General features: G+C 42.2%; 1 protein-coding gene across 2 annotated transcripts in view; it reads right to left on the reverse strand.

Moving 5' to 3' along the window:
* Nucleotides 1-18946, reverse strand: part of PKP2 (plakophilin 2) — a 66112-nt gene that overhangs the window by 10679 nt on the left and 36487 nt on the right. For both annotated transcript variants that reach the window (XM_038413233.2, XM_038413224.2), the window contains exons 6-10: nucleotides 14651-14828; nucleotides 5585-5702; nucleotides 2917-3078; nucleotides 2231-2404; nucleotides 1401-1554 (exon numbers count right to left, since the gene is read on the reverse strand). In XM_038413233.2, the coding sequence (XP_038269161.1) occupies nucleotides 1401-1554; nucleotides 2231-2404; nucleotides 2917-3078; nucleotides 5585-5702; nucleotides 14651-14828 (786 nt within the window). The remainder of the gene's footprint in view (nucleotides 1-1400; nucleotides 1555-2230; nucleotides 2405-2916; nucleotides 3079-5584; nucleotides 5703-14650; nucleotides 14829-18946) is intronic.

Here is an 18946-nt window from a genome sequence, read left to right on the forward strand (position 1 = left end):
ATATTTTACTCCAACCCATCCAAGCTGGGGACACTTCACTAACTTTCAATTAATTCATTTAACTTATAAAATATTTTTGTACCAACTGTGCAAGGTGTGATGAATATAGCATAAATGTTAGCATAGCAATTCTGAACTGTGAGGTATATATATTATGGGCCTGATCACAGGAGCTACCGAGCTTTCTGAACTCCAGTTCAAAGCCCTGATTTAAGAAAGAATTTAAGAAAGTGCATAAACCAATCCTGACTCAGGAAAGCATCTAAGCATGGGCTGAACATTAAATGTGCTTGAAGTTATGCATGTGCTTAAGAACCCTTTCAGAAAAATGATACTTGATACCAAATCCTAACTGGAGACCACATCAGTGGGAGTTCTAGATACTCAGTACTTCTCAAAAGATGCATAGCAATATGCAGCATGGATCCCTACAACAAAATATACTCAAGTTATTGGGTTAAATGCTGCACTGGTACAATGGGTAAGGACCCTCCTGGGTTCGTGTTTCTAATCATGTCTATTACAGTAGGGCCTCAGTTATTCTCAGTGACTGAAAATGGGGCCCCACTGTCCTAGACACAAAGGAAACACAGAGCAGTAGATGGTCCCTGCCTGAAAAGCTTCCGATCTAAATAGACAAGAGACACAGGATGGGGGGAAGGGATAGAACACACAAGTAGCATGAACAACGGCCTGACTCTACACACACTTGCATAGATTTTACACAGTGTAATTCTACTGTGCCGCTCTTAGAGCCACCTTATGAGAGCTCTCCCATCGACACAATAAAACTAGCTCAACGAGCGGCAGTAGCTATGTCTCCCACCGACATAGCTCTGTGCACACTACCACTTTTGCCGGCAAAACTTACGTCACTCAGGGGGGTGTTTTTTCACACTCCTGAGTGACAAAAGTTTTGCCAACATAAGTGCTAGTGTAGACATGGCCTTACACTAGTGCCCGTGGGAAGAGGCTGCAATGAGAAGATCTGCCAGCATACTGTGACCTTGACAGCTTGTGGCTACACTCAAAGGGCCAAATATAGGGATTAATTACATCATAGTAAACCTATGAGTGTGTGAATTACTTTAAACGCAAGACTATATTCCCTCTCCAAAACTGGACTGATTTAAGTACTTTCATTTAATCTTTTCTGAAAAGATATGATGAGAAATACAGAATACTGGTAAACAGAGAGAATCTGAGCCTATGGTTCTCACTTGGGCAAAACCTATATTTTAGTCAATGGGACCTTTACCTGAAAAAAGATTGCAAGCATTTGGCCCTAAATCTGTTAAATCCACTAATCCAGTCTTTTCTTAAAAAAAAAAAAAAGGAAAACTGAAAATAGAGAAGAGACAGAGATAAAATCTGAAAGAAAACATTAGTCCTTTGCTCACCTATTTCACTCTGCAGAGAGGCATTACGAGATAAGTTCCTGAGCAATGAGACGGCTGTCCTCCTTATATTTGGATTGCTTACATGCAGCATGTATCGAATACTCGGAAGGCCATTTGCCTTCTGGACAATAGCGTGAGCTGCTGAAAATGGCATCTGTCAAAAGGCACACAACTCTAATGAGCAACTGTTATGACTCTACTGCTGTATATATAACCATCACATTAAGTTATCTCATCTTTTGAAAAGCGCAGCAATGCAGTTACGAAATTCCCTATATATCATTTTCAGGAATGTTTGAGATATTAGTGCAGACCCTGAACTAAGTAGAAGCTGGGACAGAAGAGATGGGTGATGCAATAGCAGCTTTAAATCACTTTTGTACCACCTGATCCTGGGATTGTTTGGCCAGTTGGCGGCATACACTAGAAAAGTGATGATACTTTAAAAATACCTTGGCTGTGGGTGTGCCAGAGGGAGTTCTCTGCTCTTTGGGGAAATTCATAGAGAAATAATTATACTATTAGAAGAAAAAATGTGTTACATCATAATTATTTTCACCCATGTCTTTCTCCCAGTCCCAACGAATTAGCTTGTTACATAGAAGGAGACACATACAGAAAAGGAACAGCCCCTTAATGTGCCAAGCAGAAAGTATCCACAATTCTGAGCCTGCTCCCCCACGTCCATAGTCTTAGATTCTTTCTTATTGATCAATTCTGTGAACTTGTAACTTCACAATGGGGGTCTGAGCTCAAATCTGTAAACATCTCATATTGCGGCCCTAGTCTCCATATTAAAGAAAAAAGAAACAAGAAACAGGATGACTCACTGGTCCACTGCCTGCTGTGAGGTTCTGGAGAGCTCCCAAAGATGCTTCTTGAGTGTAGTTTCTTGTACTTTTTGCTATTAAGGAGATATATATCCTAATAAGTGTGGAATGCCAGAGTGATTCTACACCTTTGGGACTGCTCTTTTCCTCAGGTAGCAGAGTATCTTGTTGCTTCTAAACATGTAAAGATATCAAACTTTTAGAACTGGAGAACTTATATGACCCAGCACATCACAATCTAGAGGAGGCATTCTGTAACTACAGCCTGATTTTGCTTTTATTTTTAATAATGTCAATCAGGAGTAACCCCACCAACTGAAGTCAACAAAATTAAAATCAGTGTAAAACTAGTGTACAATCAGAATCAAGTTCATTGCTTGGATCTTCAGACCCCCAGATATAACAAACTACAGTATGCTGTGGACTCAAACAATGGTTTATGAAAGATAAGTATTTAAAAATATTGTGACATCAGACTTTGTAATACTAACAGCAGTGGGTCAGAACACTACATGCTTCTAGTGAAGTGTCATTCATTTGAAATGAGTTTGGTTGGTTCATCCTACCAGACAAGTTATTAACCCCGAAGAACCCCAGGTCTATTGCAGCTGTCATTAGATCACCATTCGCCACCAGCCACACTAGAACTGCCTAATAATTCAAAGTACAATAAATTCACACATTACCACTTTTGCTTTCCTGCTGCGTGTTCCAAAGCACCCCAAGATTTCATCATTGGTAGGAGAATTTTTTCTTTGTATATAGATGTTCTGGGCATAAGTGCTAGGCAGCTCTGACTCTAGCTGGTAGGAAAGGTTGTGAAGAATGCACACGCAGTTCTCTGTGGCCTAAAATAATGAAGAAGTAAATGTCATTATAGCTCTCTGCATGTGTCAGAGAGACAATACAGACATGGGAGGAATGTTTGATTCAGGATGTTACATGGCCAACCTTTAGGTTTCTGGTTGCCTAAAGAAGAAATAGACAATAGTGATTAGGCCACCAGAAACCACAGATGCTTTTGAAAACCCCACTAAGTATCCACCTATATCTTTAGGCTTCTAAATACATTAAAAAAATCTAGCTCTAAATCACTTTTTAAAATATGGGACATTTTATTATATTCACTTAGGCATTTTAGAAAATTTTACTCTCTACCTATGTGCTATCCTCATAGGACACAATGATAAATCCCCCTATGAAAAGTGTCTTATCTGACATTTCATCTCTAAGTGAAAATGTGATAGTTCCTTCACAATTATTTCTGCATACAGTAGAACCTCAGAGTTACAGACACCTCGGGAATGGATGCTGTCTGTAACTCTGAAATGTCGTAATTCTGAACAAGACATTATGGACTTCAGCCACTGAGGTGGGGGGAAGTTGGGGCTGCAGCTGCAGGGTGGGTCAGGGCTCTGGACAGGGTGGGGAGGGTCAGGGCTTCGGACCCTTGGAAGCACCAGGTCTCAGGGCTTTAGATGTGGGGGGAGTGATGGGGCTTGGGGCGTCAGCCCGTGGCCCCATTCCCGGTTTCTGTCGCAGGGGTGAAGGCGCTAGGTGTTGGGGCTCCCCGTGGCTCCACTCCCGGTTTCTGCTGCAGGGGGAGGGGGGGGCGCCCTGAGCCCCAGCACCCTCCGCTGGGCTGAAGTCAGGAAAGGAGCCAGGGGGCTGAAGCTCCGAGCCCCAGAACTCCCTCCAGATCTAAAGCCCTGAGCCCTGGTGTTCCCCCACTGTGACGTTCTGTACCGCGCGGGAACACCCAGCACCCCCATGTTCATCCTTATAAAATGACTGTGTGGTATCCAATGCAAAGTTTGTCATGTCGGGTGTCTTCGGAAGGCTCATGATGCACTTGTGCATTGTTGTTATAGGCTCTGTCTATACTACCGAGGTAAGTGGACGTACCTTAGGCCTTACTCTTAGTATCTTATGACACCTTACTCTTCTTGTCAGGGGTAGAGTACAGGGATTGACTGAAGAGCGATCTGCTGTCGATTTGGCAGGTCTTCACTAAACCCGCTAAACTGACCACTGGAGGATCGATCTAAGAGCATCGATCCCAGCTGTAGTGTAGACCTGCCCATAGTGATGATGTTATAGTAACTGTTGTTATAGGTTGTATTTTCATGAGGCTGAAAATGTGTCCTTATGGCTTAAAGTAAGCCCAGGCAAAAACTCCCCAAGAGCAGAGGAGCAGTTCACACCTCATCAGGGCATGTATGGGACAAACCCAGCCCAGCCTCACAGGAACAAAGGACACTGGCCTAGGTAGCAACAAAGGATCTGTTGGACTCTTGAGTGAGTCACCCGGCTTCCTTTGGTCAGTTTGGGACTACCATGAGGTAATGCTCACCTGACTTTGAAGGAGGTGGGGGGTGCAAAGCCAAGGGGGAAGAAAGGACATAATAAAAGGGAGAGACATTTGCCATGCTCTTCCTCTCTCTTCCACCTCCATCTACAGACACCACACCAAGCGACTGAAGTGTCGATCAAAGGGGAGAGCCAGGCTGAAGAGCAATCAGCCAGCCTGTAGCGACAAGCATCTAAGTTTGTAAGGGCATTGAAAGTGTTAAGATCAGCTTAGAATGCGTTTTGTTTTTATTTCATTTGACCAAATCCAACTTGTTATGCTTCAACTTATAATAACTTAAAATCTATCTTTGTAGTTAATAAATGTGTTTGTTTATTCTACCTGAAGCAGTGCATTTGGTTTCAAGCGTGTCCGAGACTCCCCTTGGGATAACAAGCCTAATGCATATCAATTTCTTTGTTAAACTGACAAACTAATATAAGCTTGCAGCGTCCAGTGGGCATAACTGGATACTGAAGAAGACAGAAGTTCCTAGGGTTGTGTCTTTGACTGGAGATATTGGCAACTGTCATTCGGTTACACAATCTAAGGGGCAATTTACATGCCAGAGGCTGTGTGTGAGCAGCCCAGGAATGGGGGTTCTCACAGCAGAGCAGGGTAAGGCTGGCTCCCAGAGTCAAGGATTGGAGTGACCTAGCAGATCACTGGTCCAGATAACACCAGAGGGGAATGTCACACCCACCCAGATCCCTGACCTCCTCACCACCCTGGAGCTGCAGCCCTAACCTCCCTCTCCCCAGCTGAAGCCCTGAGCCCCAGGGGTAAAGCCCCAAGGCAGTAAAGTATTTGCTTTTGTTGTTTGTGTGTGTCTCTGCTGCTGCCTGATTACTTCCGATTCCACAGGGTATCCGGTTGACCAGTAAGTCCGGAACTCTGGTGTTTGTATCTTTGGGGTTCTACCGTATCCCTATGAATTGATTGGTTTGGTTGTTTTCTGCTCCCAATTAGTTCTGGTGCAGAATCCTTTCATTTTGAAGAGATACCTTGTCATCAGGCTTGTAGTCTGCAGTGGTTCCTTGGATGTAATACACAAGAGAATCAATCAATCCATCACATTCTCTCATCTTTTTCCTTCCTTCTGGGCCAGCAGAACTCATGTTTCTGTCCAGAAAGGAATACATAGGTAAGAAGAGATTTATATTGGTCACTTCCTTGTCTTCCTCCCACCCACTGGCTAAATAGTAGAAAAGATGCTGAAGTTGTGAGGGCATGACTTGACTCCTCTGCTGGGTGTCACCAGATGTAATCAAAAAGTCATCAGGTAACAAAAGACTCTGCTAATTAAGGTTCCATCTTAAAACCCTGGAAATACTCCCAGACAATATAACATACTGTAGAAGGATGAGTGAATCTATTTGTATAGAATAAGACCTGTATTAAACCTTCACCCAGAAGCTCAACCAACACTTTTTTTAAAGTTCGAACAAGTTTGATAGACTTTTTCCATTATTTAATTTCCATGTGCTACTGAGATTTCTAGTTCAGTTCAGGACTGTAAATGGATGTGTCAAAATATCAATGGAAAGATTATTTTAAGATTTCTGCACAGCATGGCAGACCCAAGTCTGGATAAGGATCCATACTTTGAGACAATTATCTAAACCAATTAAATCCTCCAAACCACGATCACTCATGTAGAGTTACACGTGATAAGAAGTTCTGAAACCTCTGTACATTAGTTATAAAACGTAGGTATTGAATAATGGAAGACTACTCCCTTCTCCATACCCTGCATTCTAAATACTTATTCCCCAATTCCACAATTGCCATAAAACAAGTTCATACTTCTTCAGCTCACTGCAATTTAAAGTCTTAGTTATGAGGCCAAATTCAAGTAGACTTTCTATAGATTTTTTTTTAAAATCCTATCATATAGCACTTAATAGAGAACTATATTCCAGCAACAGAATTTATTAGGCTGATTTTAAAAACCTATAGAATTTAATAGAGGATTCTATAGATTATTTGAACCCTATTGGCTTCACTCCTACTATATTCTAATTTCTATGTGTTTGTACAAACGGGTACCAAGTTGGTTGGTGTCTAGATGCCACTGCAATACAAACTGCAAATTATATTAGGACTTTTCCATAAGGGTTGCCAGGAATTAGTAGTTCCTTTGGAGCTCAACTCTGTTCTTTTTGGGGTTCATTTTGGTGGCCCAGACATTATCAGAGTCCATGTCCCAGCTCCTGTACTGGGACAGTGAACAAGTGTATATTTCCCTCCTTTTTTGTGACTGCCCTTCACCTCACTTGATGAGCAAACGAGAACCAGAGATTAATTCTGCTGCATAAGCAACTTTCCAAACTTACTGAGTGTTGAAGAGAAGCCCACAGCTCCTGTGAGTGGAAGGAGAGCTCAGTCCAGGAGGGAAAAAGGTCCAGAGCTTCTTTACAGCAGCAGTGACAGGAATGTGGCATGAGGGAACAGGAAGTAGGCTTTCGCTGGAAGCGACAGCAGCAGTCTTGCCTCACCTCTTGGAGTGAGGAGATGAGCCATTTTTGCTGCTGCTGCTGCATGCAAAAGGGAAGCAGGAGAGGAGACTTTTGCTAGATCCATTGGGAAAGGCTCCCTTCTCTCCCCTATAGTCCCCACAGTGATGCTATGAAGAACTGATGGACTGGTCAGTGGCCAAGCACCTCCTCCTTGCTCACCTCATCTCCACGACCACCTGGTGAGTTTGTGGGCCTATCTCCTCATCAGCTATAAATCTTTAGTTCCCCTTTGCTCACACAAGTGAAAGAGGTGGGGGGAGATTTACACTCACCTGGTGTCCCAATATAGGATCCTAGTCCTGATTCCCTGTTTGCTTCAAGGCCCCTTTATATGAAAGGGGCTTAAAGGCAACAAGTCATTGTCTCCACCCCAGGGAATGCCCTCTGTGTAAGGGGCTTTGCTCAGAGGTGTACAGCTGACAGGGCAACTTTACACTGGCCTCCCCTACTATCTCCAAAGGTAATTTACCGAGGGAATGGAGAGGTAGGGGACATGGCCAGAGCATACTACTCTCTGGCTATTCTCTCCTTTCCATGGCCCATAGAAGCCTACTGGCAGTTGGACTTTCCGTCAGTCGAGCCCAGAGGGCTCCTGAGGAGTCCCAGAATATAGGAGGTGCAAAGGCAGATTAAAGCCATCTTTCCCTCCCTCCCCCATTACAGCGCAGACTGCCACTGAATCTGTATTGCATGATTTCTTCTGCCTCAGAGATGACAGCTTTCAGTCAGAAGATCTGTGGTTTGTGAGACAAAATCTTAACATGAACTACAAAAGTGATTTAAAAACCAAAAACTCACACTTGAAGCTGAGCCCCGAATGAACTACCAATTTATGGAGAGAGCAATGAGGCCAATAACTTTAAGATACATTTATTTCTATAATGCAATGTGATCTGAATTTCAGACTGCTGGCATCATAAATCTAAGCCTCACTAGTTAGGCCTCAGGCAGTTCTGCTGGGGAGGGGCCTGCATACTGCACCACATTTCAGATTCTTTGTTGGAAAACAATATAAAATACAGTCTAATATCACAGTTCATCACAAACAAAGTAGCAAAATTTCCCTTTAAATGAGTCCCTCACAATAAATTCATCAAAAAATTTTTACACAACCAGGTGGCAAATTACAATAGTTTAAAATTTTATTAATGCCATAAAGCTGATGAGCTACCACTTTAAAAGTTCTCTATTGTTTATGCATTGTAAAACAGATGTGGTGTTTTATATGCTGCCAATGCAATTCTTGTGTTTTTTTGCCTCTGGTGGTATTCATACAGTTTAAACAAGGATACACTATAACTGCAGTTTTCTTTTCAGTCATGCTTTGTTGTTAGTATGCATAATTCTGAGTTCATACACTCCCTTGTGAAATTATACTGAGTAGAATTAATGCACTTGGAAATCAAGCTTATTCACATGGCGTCCATCGATGTTGCTTTGCAATTTTAATTTTCCTCAGACACAACACACTTGAAACAAGACCTTTTGTCAGTTTACGTTATGTTATGTCAACAGAGGTATGTGTGGGTGTAACAGCCTTGCTTGTGCATATCAAAAATAGTTTTACTAGCACATAAGAGCTAAAAATATCATGAATGATAAGTATGGAATTTCCAATACCAGCAAAGACACACTAAGACACACTGATATGGAATTGCACTATGCCACAGCATCCTAGTTTAAAATCACTGCACAAAAAAACATCCTAATGTATGAATTTTTCACAGTGGCAGCCACAGTGCATGGATATGTAATACTGTCAGATCTTACAAAGGGCTAGAGTGCAGCCTTACAATTGCTGGCCAGGGCTGGCACATGGCTGCACTGCCTAAGGAACAGAACCGAGAACAAATTATGATTCAGAGGCACAACTCCTCCTCTGATCTAGGGAGAAGTAAGTTATTTCATCCCTTCCTTTACTCTCCACTGTGTGCCCAGCTGTGTGTGTGCGTGTATGGCATAGCTCTTTTTGTTCCCTACCACAATTTGAGTAGGGGAGTAACAGGGTGGAGGGAAGACTTACTCCCCTGTACATGACCAAGTAAGGGCTGTGACCATCTGGCCCTAAGCAGGGTCAGGCCAGGTCAGAATGTGGATGAGTGTCCTTCAGGGAGCACCGTAAGGACAGAGGATGTTGTGAATCAGTAGGTGGTGCTTTTTGTTCTGAGGCTGTACTGAATCAATGCTGCAGTGTGCTGGCGAATTCAGGGATGAATTTAGTAACCGACTAAGGTGCTGGGCTGCAAGCTGCTGAGCTGGAAAGAACAGGGAGGAAATGAATGGGTTGTGAAGCTGGGTGGGAGACCAGAAAAGATAGGGATAATTGGAAGGAAACTTCAGAGGACGGAGATAATGTAAAAAGGTCCTGCTGCAACAGGGGTCAAAGAGGTGTAATATCATTACTAATTTATATTACAGTAGCACCTACGGGCTCCAGTCTGTTGAGCACTGTACAACCACCTTTTGAGAGACTACGTGACTCTTCCAAGGCATGTCAGGAATTCTGAGTCACAACTGGGAATTAAATCCAGATGTCCTAAGCCCTAGGTCAGTTCCTTAACCAAAAGGCCATCCGTCCTTTCAAAGAATTGGGATACATTTTGCTGTGGGACATTCCAGTTATAAAGAGACCCACAGGAATGATTTTAAAAAGCCAGGACTCCTCTGCTGAAATAAGAAAGATTGGCGGCTGTGGTATGCTGAGCACTAGCTCCTATGCCCTAGGTCTGTGTTGTTTTAAACAAAGAATGAACTGGTATGGAGAAGGAGAAGTGGACCGTGAAGGGGGAATGAACATTCCAGAGACTAGTAAGGGCAGCACACAGCTCTGATAAGGAAGCAGCCTTCCCACTCTGCAGTTAAGGAGCTCTGCCTCTCGCCTGGTTTGTGTAAATCTGCTTCTGCAGCAGCTCGGGCAGAACAAATCATCTTCGGTCCAATGCAAGGCATTCATCTCCTGTTATTCATGAAGAACCCTTCTGAACAGGTATTTCATGCCAAAAGGGAGATCACATTCTCATCGGTGTTCAAAGTACAGCAAAAAAACACAAGAAGTCTTGTGCTAAGAACAGGGTTTTGTTTTTTATATTAAAGGCAGAGCCATATCAGCCATGCACTGACATATCCAAGACCAGTGGTTCTCAAACTTTTGTACTGGTGACCCCTTTCAAATAGCAAGCCTCTGAGTGCAACCCCCCTTATAAATTAAAAACTCTTTTTAATATATTTAATACCATTATAAATGCTGGAGGCAAAGCGGGGTTTGGGGTGGAAGCTGACAGCTCGCAACCCCCATGTAATAACCTCGCGACCCTCTGAGGGTCCCGACCTCCAATTTGAGAACCTCTGCCCAAGACCATATATTCAAGTGTGTAGTGGCTACCATAACATTTCAGGCTGTGAGGCTACCCAAGCCATCTAGTTCCACTTGTGGAATGAATGAAGCCAAAGCAGAGCATAGTGCAGTACTTTCAGATCAAGAGAAAGACATGCAACATTACCTTTAAAACCCACAACAGTTTTTCTGGGTTCAGTGCCAGGTCTGCAGCACTCCTTTGACTAACTCATTAAATAATAAAGCCAATTTTATCTATTTGCCCGGTTGTTAGGCAACACACCCTTTCTTTTGATTTACTCTGTATGTTCAGGACACAATGCAAAAGTTTCTTTCAGATACAAACAATGCCATTGTGTCAGAAGCTCAGTGTCTGACAGCCACTGAACCATGCCTGATCATTTTCTAATGTTCAGCTTTTTGACCGGCAGTATTTGCAAAAGGGAGCACACAATTGGAGGGGAATCACAAATATCACAGTAGGAAGGGATTTTGAAATTCTTCTAAAATCTATCTACTATCTACTATCACTCATATCACATGCACAGGGTAAATAGTGCCAATATTTTAACACTCAAAGCAAAATATATGAAAATCAATTCAACCTTCATCCTCCACCCACTCCCCACCGCTGCTCATGGGCCTGATCCTGGGCTCAAGATTGGGCTTCTATGTTTCTCCTGCAATAATTGACCAAGATCATATACACACTGGAACAGAGGTGGTAAGCATTTTCCTGTGTTCATTGCAGTGTTCTAGCTATTTGCAATGTTATCAGCTGTTGAAGGTGAATCTTGAATTTAGGACTTTTCTTGTAAGTAAAGAAGCAATAAATTTTTAAATATTTCCATGTAAATTTTTTAAAACATTTTTCTTACTTATTTTTTGGCCTGCATTTATCTTCTGCAGCTATTCATTTGGTATAATGAAGATATCATAAAGAGTGTGTTAATTTTTTGAAAAGCAGCTTTGCAGTTCACCTTTAACACAAGAAATATGCCACGCATAATTTTTAAACTTCAAAGTACAGCTTTCATGCTGCAATTCAGGCTGCAGGCTATAGACTTTAACAACATGAGCAACAAACATATCAGTTATTACAAAAGAAAGGACTAAATACAGATTTATATTCTGGCAATGTAAATACATTAAAACAAATTATTTGCCAGCATAGCACCTTCAGTGCCTTGTTTTTCACTGCATGACTTTTCTGTAACATTCTTTTGGATTTCAGTGATCCTTTGTGCCAGATTCTCCTATATTTAATACAGACACACAGCAGGGGTAATTCCACTGTAATCTATGGGACTACAACAATGTTGAAGTGAGAGAGAAAAAAATCAAGACCATTTCTCTTTATCCTTTATTGAAAATGGACAATTTTATAAGGCTTGGCTTGGGGCAGATCCAATGCCAAGGGGCAGATCCAATGCCCAGTGAAGTTAATGAACATTCAGTGGGTACTGTTCAGATCCAAAGGGAGGAAGGGATATTGCAGCTACCTATCCTTTCTTTAAAATAAAATAAAATAATAATAATAAAAAAAAATTGCAGTGCCCACCACTTCTGTGTCATTCCCAGAAAACTAGAAGCTGCCTTTAGAAACTGCCTCAAAGTTTTTAGGACAACACTGTCATGCTGCTGATGCTGCAAAATCAAAACTGTAACTTGAGGAGGTAAATAATTAAACTGGATTTTGCAGGTAAAATGGAGAGACTTCCTTTCACTGTTGATAGAAATGAGTCTTGTGATTAAGATACTGGCCTGGGAACCAAGAAGTATAGGGTCAACTCCTGGCTCTTCTGTTGTCTTCCTGTGTGACCACAGGAATGTCACATTACTTAATCTCTGTGCCTCAGACTCCCCTTCTGTAAAGTGGAGATAATATTTCCTTACCTCATGGGATTCTGTGAAGATATATTCAGTAATGTTTGTGTAGTGCTCGGATATCATGGTGAGGGGCTCCAAAGAAGAGCTTACAATTAAATATATTCTCTAATGACCACTTCATAGTATCCCAAGGGAAATCTACAAAGCAGCAATCTGATTATTTTCAATTAAAGACAAAGGAACATTTCTGGAATGTTCGTTCTCCAGCACGAAGGTGTGTCTCAGTGTATCCCATATCAGATTTAAAGAAAAAAAATCATACGCTGCAGACTGAAAGGACAGAGGGGAATACAACTGTGTTCACTGACTGTCCAGTTTTAACCTCCAGTTCTGACATACCTTAGGCTTCCATGGACTAATTTTGCATCTCATCCATGCTCTCAATAACAAGTAAAAAGCCAGTGGTACAACACTTATCAATAAGTAAGTGAATACATGTTTGGTATAAAATTACTATAACTGAATAGTGTCTGTTTTACAATTCCTGGGTGAATAGTTTGTAAATTACTCATCTGGTTATTCAATGATCCTCACTCCTTAAAGTCCATGGAAAGATTTCTTTTACTTAGTGCTGGATCAGAACCTAAACGCCTTATTGCTGAGTTCACAGATTAAATTGTTACCTATGGTGATTCTTTTCAGTGGGCTAGCTGCGTGGGGACCTCTGGAATCCCGTCTCACTCAAGCAGATGCAGTACAGCAGCATGGAATAGAAATATTTTGGCCAGCTCGAGGACCATAAATAATGCAGCTGTGTATCTGATGTCCTTCCCCTTGCTACTTCATCACTTCACAGCACTGTTACAACAGCTGGGAAGGCAAAGGAGCAAATTCTGCATGGGACTGATTCCAGTGTCACAGACTCACCACAGAAGCACATGAATTGCTCATGTACCTGGAACCTCCTCTCCAGAGGCTGCATAAGCCATTGTTTTACAATATGCTCAGCTTCATTAATTATAAAGGTGACCACATTGCTGAAGTCTTGCCTGTGAGCGGTCAGTCAACACAGAATTTCAGAAAATACCCCCACGATAGTGAAATCAATAGAACAGGCAGCCTTCTGCCTTTTTTTTTACAATATCTTAAGAAACCCCCCCAAAGTAGCTATACATGTACACAATACAGCTCTGCTTCACCTTTATTAGAAGGCCATGTTCTAATCAAGGAATTGATATATCAGTCACTTGAATGCTTAAGACAGGTTTCTTTGTATGTATGTATGTACTGAGGATACTTACTATAATCTGTAAGTACTTTCCATAACAATGTTTCATTCTAGCACAATAAAAAAAATAACTAAACAAACTTACTGGTTTAATTTATATTCTCCAAGCACATCATTGAGCATTGCAAAATTACTTTTCAAATAAGAATGCTTCATTTATTGCAATCTTAAATCCACCCGGCTGCCCAGAGGTACTGACAAATACCCAAGCTGTGTGTGAGTATGTTAAGTATTTAGGGTGTGTATGGGAGGGAGAGAACAAAAGGACAGACCATGTTTTTGTGAGACTGCCAAAGGTACAGCTACTAGGTATCTGAATGAGAACTTCACTCTTCCTATAAATTATACTGAACAAAATTAAACAGGCATTGATTTTGCAAGTGATGTGACAGCTGTGTCAGAGGCAGTACTTTTGTGGATGAGATACATGTGCTCTGATATCTCTTCCCTGTGGAGATGATCACTACCTTTCACCATCCACAGTTTAGAGCAGTAGGTGAGAGAGCTTTGCTGCAACGGCTCCTGGGTTTGGAAAACCACTCCTGTTGGATACTCAGCTTCACCCATCCCGCTACGCTTTACAACACTGATTGGAAAAGTATTTTTTCAGGGTTTTTTTAAATGATTGTCTTCCCTTGTATTGGGCTAAATGACTCTCCCCTCCCCTGCTCAGACTTTCTAATGGTGTACCTGCGATTTTTTTCAAAGACCTTTAATATTATAATGTATATTTAGGGCCCAATCCTGCAACCCACAGCAACAGTTCCTGCTCACATGAACCTTCCCTTTGATTTCAATGCGAATAAGGCTTGCATAACTGGGTCCTTGATTACTGGTTATTTTTACTGAAAAGCTTTAGCTGTGCAGCACTCCTTGGAAAGGTTGTAGGAACTTTATAGATAAAGTTGTTTTTATGATACTGAACAGCAGCTCTTCAGTTCAGATGCATACTAGGTTGGCATTTCAAAATCTGACCTACACATCAGCCTGAAAACAAGACATTCTCCTCTGTGCTTGGAAGCATATAAAGTTCAAAAAGAGGGTTCGATCCAGCATTCTCATCAGTAGCATTTAGGGTATTTGTAGATGGAGAACTCACCTCAGGCATCCTGTGGCATTGTAGAAGATATCAGGGTCAGATACAATAGTCGATTTTGGGTAATCTCTATCTGGCCAACCAGAGTAGGGGATAAGAATGTTCTCTGTCAGTGGCTCCAGGGTGTCTCTGATCAGCAGGGTCTTCAGCTGGTCATTGGAGGACAAGTTCCACAGCAAACCTACAATAGCCAAAATAAATTAGAATGGCAACAAGAACTCAATTTACAAGGTCTAATCCAAAACCCACTGTAATTAATGATGCACATTGACTTCAGTGGGCTTTGGATCAGAGGTGAAAATTTGATAACTTTTAAAAGAAGACTCAATCCCCGCTATCCTCAGTTATATTAAACCTAAAGCATCAATATGATGAAACAGATATTACAAATTCCCAGTGTTGGCAGGCTGAGAAACATGGCAGTGCATCATGCACAGAAGGAAAGGCACAGTGATTTATGGTAGAGGTTCTCAAACTGTGGTCCACGGACCACCAGCGGTCTGCAAGCTCCATTCAGGTGGTCCACAGATAGTTCCCTCTAAGGTGCGCATCTGTGCGGCTGCACACGAGAGAATGAAGGGCCACCCACCTAATTAGTGGAGTTGTGCAGGTGTGGCTCCACTAATTAGGTGCCTGGGCCTGGAGAAGATGCACATGTAAGGTGAGGTGGTGGCCCTCCTTCCCAGCCTCAGCTCTGTGACTGCTGTGGTGGGGGAGACACCCCAGCTCGGGTCTGCCACGGTGGGGGAGAAAGGGCACATCCATTGCATTAGAAAGGTAAGACTGCTGATTTTAAAATATGAGTTGTGTGCTTTTATTTGTAGAACAAAAAACATTAATTATTAAGTTTTTTTTTAATATAGTGTTTTTATCCAAAGTGCTTTACAATAGTTAGCTACCAGTACAAACAACATTTGGAAAGATCATTACGTGATTCACCGAGACCCTCAGCAATTTTCAAGTGGTCTGCGAAAAAAAAAGTGAGAACCACTGAATTATGCTTTTTTAATGCATATGTTTAAATTTAAACAGGAATTTTAACTAAGCAAGTCAGATGTTTAATAGTTCACGTACTACTGGTTTACTGGACAAGTATTGCACTGTTGATCTTACTATGTTTACAAGCCATAGCTTTTAATTCTGAAAGTACTGACAAAGGACTTAAAACAATTTTAATTGAAGTCCAGAAGCTAAGGTTTTGTCCTTAAAGACAACCCTGTCTTTTTCCTTTAAAAGCAAGTATAGAAGAACTTCTCCCCTATGCAGCAGTGACCAATTAATGAAAAGCAATGCCAAAAATCAGGAGACAGGCAGCTAGTGTGGAACAATGATCAAAGAACTCCATTTGGCATTTACTGTACCTGCACAAGCAGGAAGAAGTGCCCAGGGGCCTACAATGGTAACAAAAGTGTGCATGTTTCTGAGTTTTTGCTCATAGTTAATGAGTTTTTTTATTCACTTTCCTTGCTCTCTCTCTCAGGATACACATTTTAGCATTTAAAAAGCATTTTAGCATTTAAAAAGAGTTCCATAATGTAATTAAACACACAGATCAAATGAGTGAGAGCTCCCTTCCCCCACCATGGAGCTACTGTAACATACTATACGCACTATGTCAAAGGATAAAGACAAAAGGATCTGAATGACATGGTGGGCTTCCTTCCTGGTCAGTGGGTGGAATTTTAGCTCACCAACAATACTTCAGTACAAAATATTTTGCACATCACCATCATACATTGCAGACATGAAGATGAGAGATTCCTGTTACCAAGTTTATTCCACATTTAACAGCAGAATTCCTCACAGGAGTGAAAAATAATAATGTTTGGAATTCTGTTATCTTCCAGCCAACCAGCCAGCCAAAGGAACGCTTAGGAAGAGGTGCTGTATACTGTGTATGTTCACAGTTTACATAGCTAGTTTTAACTAGTTAGAGTAGTGTAGGGGAAAAACTAACAGACTAAGCCAAGGATTTTAAAGGTACTGTTCTGAGTGAAATATGTAAACTGCTGCTTTGAACTACAAAGAGAACGATTGTTTTTCCAGCTTGCTGCTCTGACTTTCATAAACCTCATCCTTTAAAAAAGCAGCAAGTGCAGGGCTGATGTTCCTTTCAGCTGCTCATGGAGAATGTCTCCTTTATAATGCTTAGATACAGCATGTGTTTTAATTTCAATAATTGCCAACAGTGGGGAAAAAAACCACTCAAATTTTGGGAATGCTGACACACCTGTGTATTATGAGAACTTTCTTCTAGGAAAAATGAAACAGTAACAAACAAAAAAAAATCAGTGCAGGAAATAGGAAGTAAAATGGAGGGTCCAAGTAGGATATGTTATAAACTGGCTTCTGTAAAACAAAATTCATGTAACAAAACAACATACATCAATTTGTCACAGGAACAAAGGTTTTATATAAAAACAAGAAAAAAAAATAAAAGCACCTTGAACAGAAGACTCACAGTTGCCAAAATATTATTTAAAATGTTGCTGTTACTGCACACACTCCCACACACGCTTAATTTTACCGATGTGAGCAATCCCACTGAGACTATAGGCATGAATCAAGTTACTCACATGCAAAAAATGTTTGCAGGATCAAGCCCTTTACCTTCAGATATGCTACACAGTATGCTAGTAAAAACAATGAGGCGTTCTTGTGGCACCTTAGAGACTAACACATTTATTTGGGCATAAGCTTTCGTGGGCTAAAACCCACTTCATCAGATGCATGGAGTGATGCATCTGATGAAGTGGGTTTCAGCCCACGAAAGCTTATGCCCAAATAAATGTGTTAGTTTCTAAGGTGCCATAAGGACTTCTCGTTGTTTTTGCTGATACAGACTAACATGGATACCACTCTGAAACCTGTCAGTATGTTCGTAGTGGAATACCTTTCTCCCCTTAGACAGCTGATTTGTGCAAAATGGGAGGGTTTTCCTTTTAAATTATTATTTCTTTCTATGACAGCTCGGCCTGTCTGTGCTGTAATCCGGCCTGCAGGAGAAATTTTCTTTCATTTCTTAGATGAATGTTTCACAATAACAAGATCAATAGGTTAGACACTCCCCTGCAGGCTTACCTGGCTCACCTTCAAAAGCTGATTTTTCTTGTTGTTCTAGGTGTTCTACTTTCTGTTCCCCGCTGAACTTTCTACATAATCAACAAATATGCTGTTTGATGCAGACATGGCAGTGAAATGAGGACAGAACCATGCATGGAATTAAGCAGTAGGCCACAACTTTTATTTAACTTTTGCACATGGGAGGGTTGCTACCTGCCCATCACCCAGACTCTCCTGAAGCAGGCATTTAACTGGCTCCAGTGCAGGGGTTACAGGGTTCCTTACCATACAACCCATAATGTGGGGTAGACTCTCCTCAGCCTACCCCCCAGGACTCAGCTCTCTCCGAGTCCTAACACCCTCCCAACTGCGAGGGGCATAGACATTTGACTCCGTGGGTGCTCTGGGGCTGGAGCACCCACAGGAAAAAAATGTGCACCAGCAGCCCTCCTACCAGAACCTCCGCGTCCCCCCAGCGGCTCCTGCACTCCGGCGGGCCCCACTGATTAGCACCTCCCCCTCCTTCCCAGCGCCTACTGCTTGCCACAGATCAGCTGTTTTGAGATGTCAGGAGGTGCTGGGGGGAGAGGAGGGAGGGCGCAGCATACTCGGGGAGAAATTGGGGGGGGCAGAACGTGGTGGGGTAGGGGTGGAGCGGGAGTGGGAAGAAGCAGGGCAGGGGTGGGGCCTTGGGGGAAGGGGAGCAGGGTCCCCCCCAGTAGATTAGAAACTTGGCACCTATGGCGAGGGGGACAGAGGGTGCAGTGCAGCAGAGTGGGGACCTCAGCCCGCGATGGCCACAAAATCTGACCCTAGCCCACAAATACCACAAGGTCTCACCCTATCACATGAGCCCAAAGCCCATCAACAAAATCCCAGGTCTTTCACCTCTGGGAACCGTTCATTTATCCTTTTAACTGCACTGGAACCTGACTGCAAGCTGTGACAAATTAACAACTCAACCCAAGTACCCGAGTTAGGTACTAAGTGCATTCCTACTTAATCCACTGTGGCTTGAAGGTGCTGAGAGGAAGGCAAATAACACTCTGATCCATGGCCAATTGGCCCATGAGAGGAAAAAAAGTCCTTCCTGGCCCCCAAATGGGCAATTGGCTAGACCGTCAGCAGATGTCATGCTGGGTTCCCATTCCTAGTTCAGGGTGGGTACGGTGGGGCTGCTGGAATAGAGCCAAAAGAGGCTCCACATAACCCCTGCACTGGGTTAAATCCTGGGAG

The sequence above is a fragment of the Dermochelys coriacea genome, chromosome 1 (genome assembly GCF_009764565.3).
Source record: "Dermochelys coriacea isolate rDerCor1 chromosome 1, rDerCor1.pri.v4, whole genome shotgun sequence".
Taxonomy (NCBI): domain Eukaryota; kingdom Metazoa; phylum Chordata; order Testudines; family Dermochelyidae; genus Dermochelys; species Dermochelys coriacea.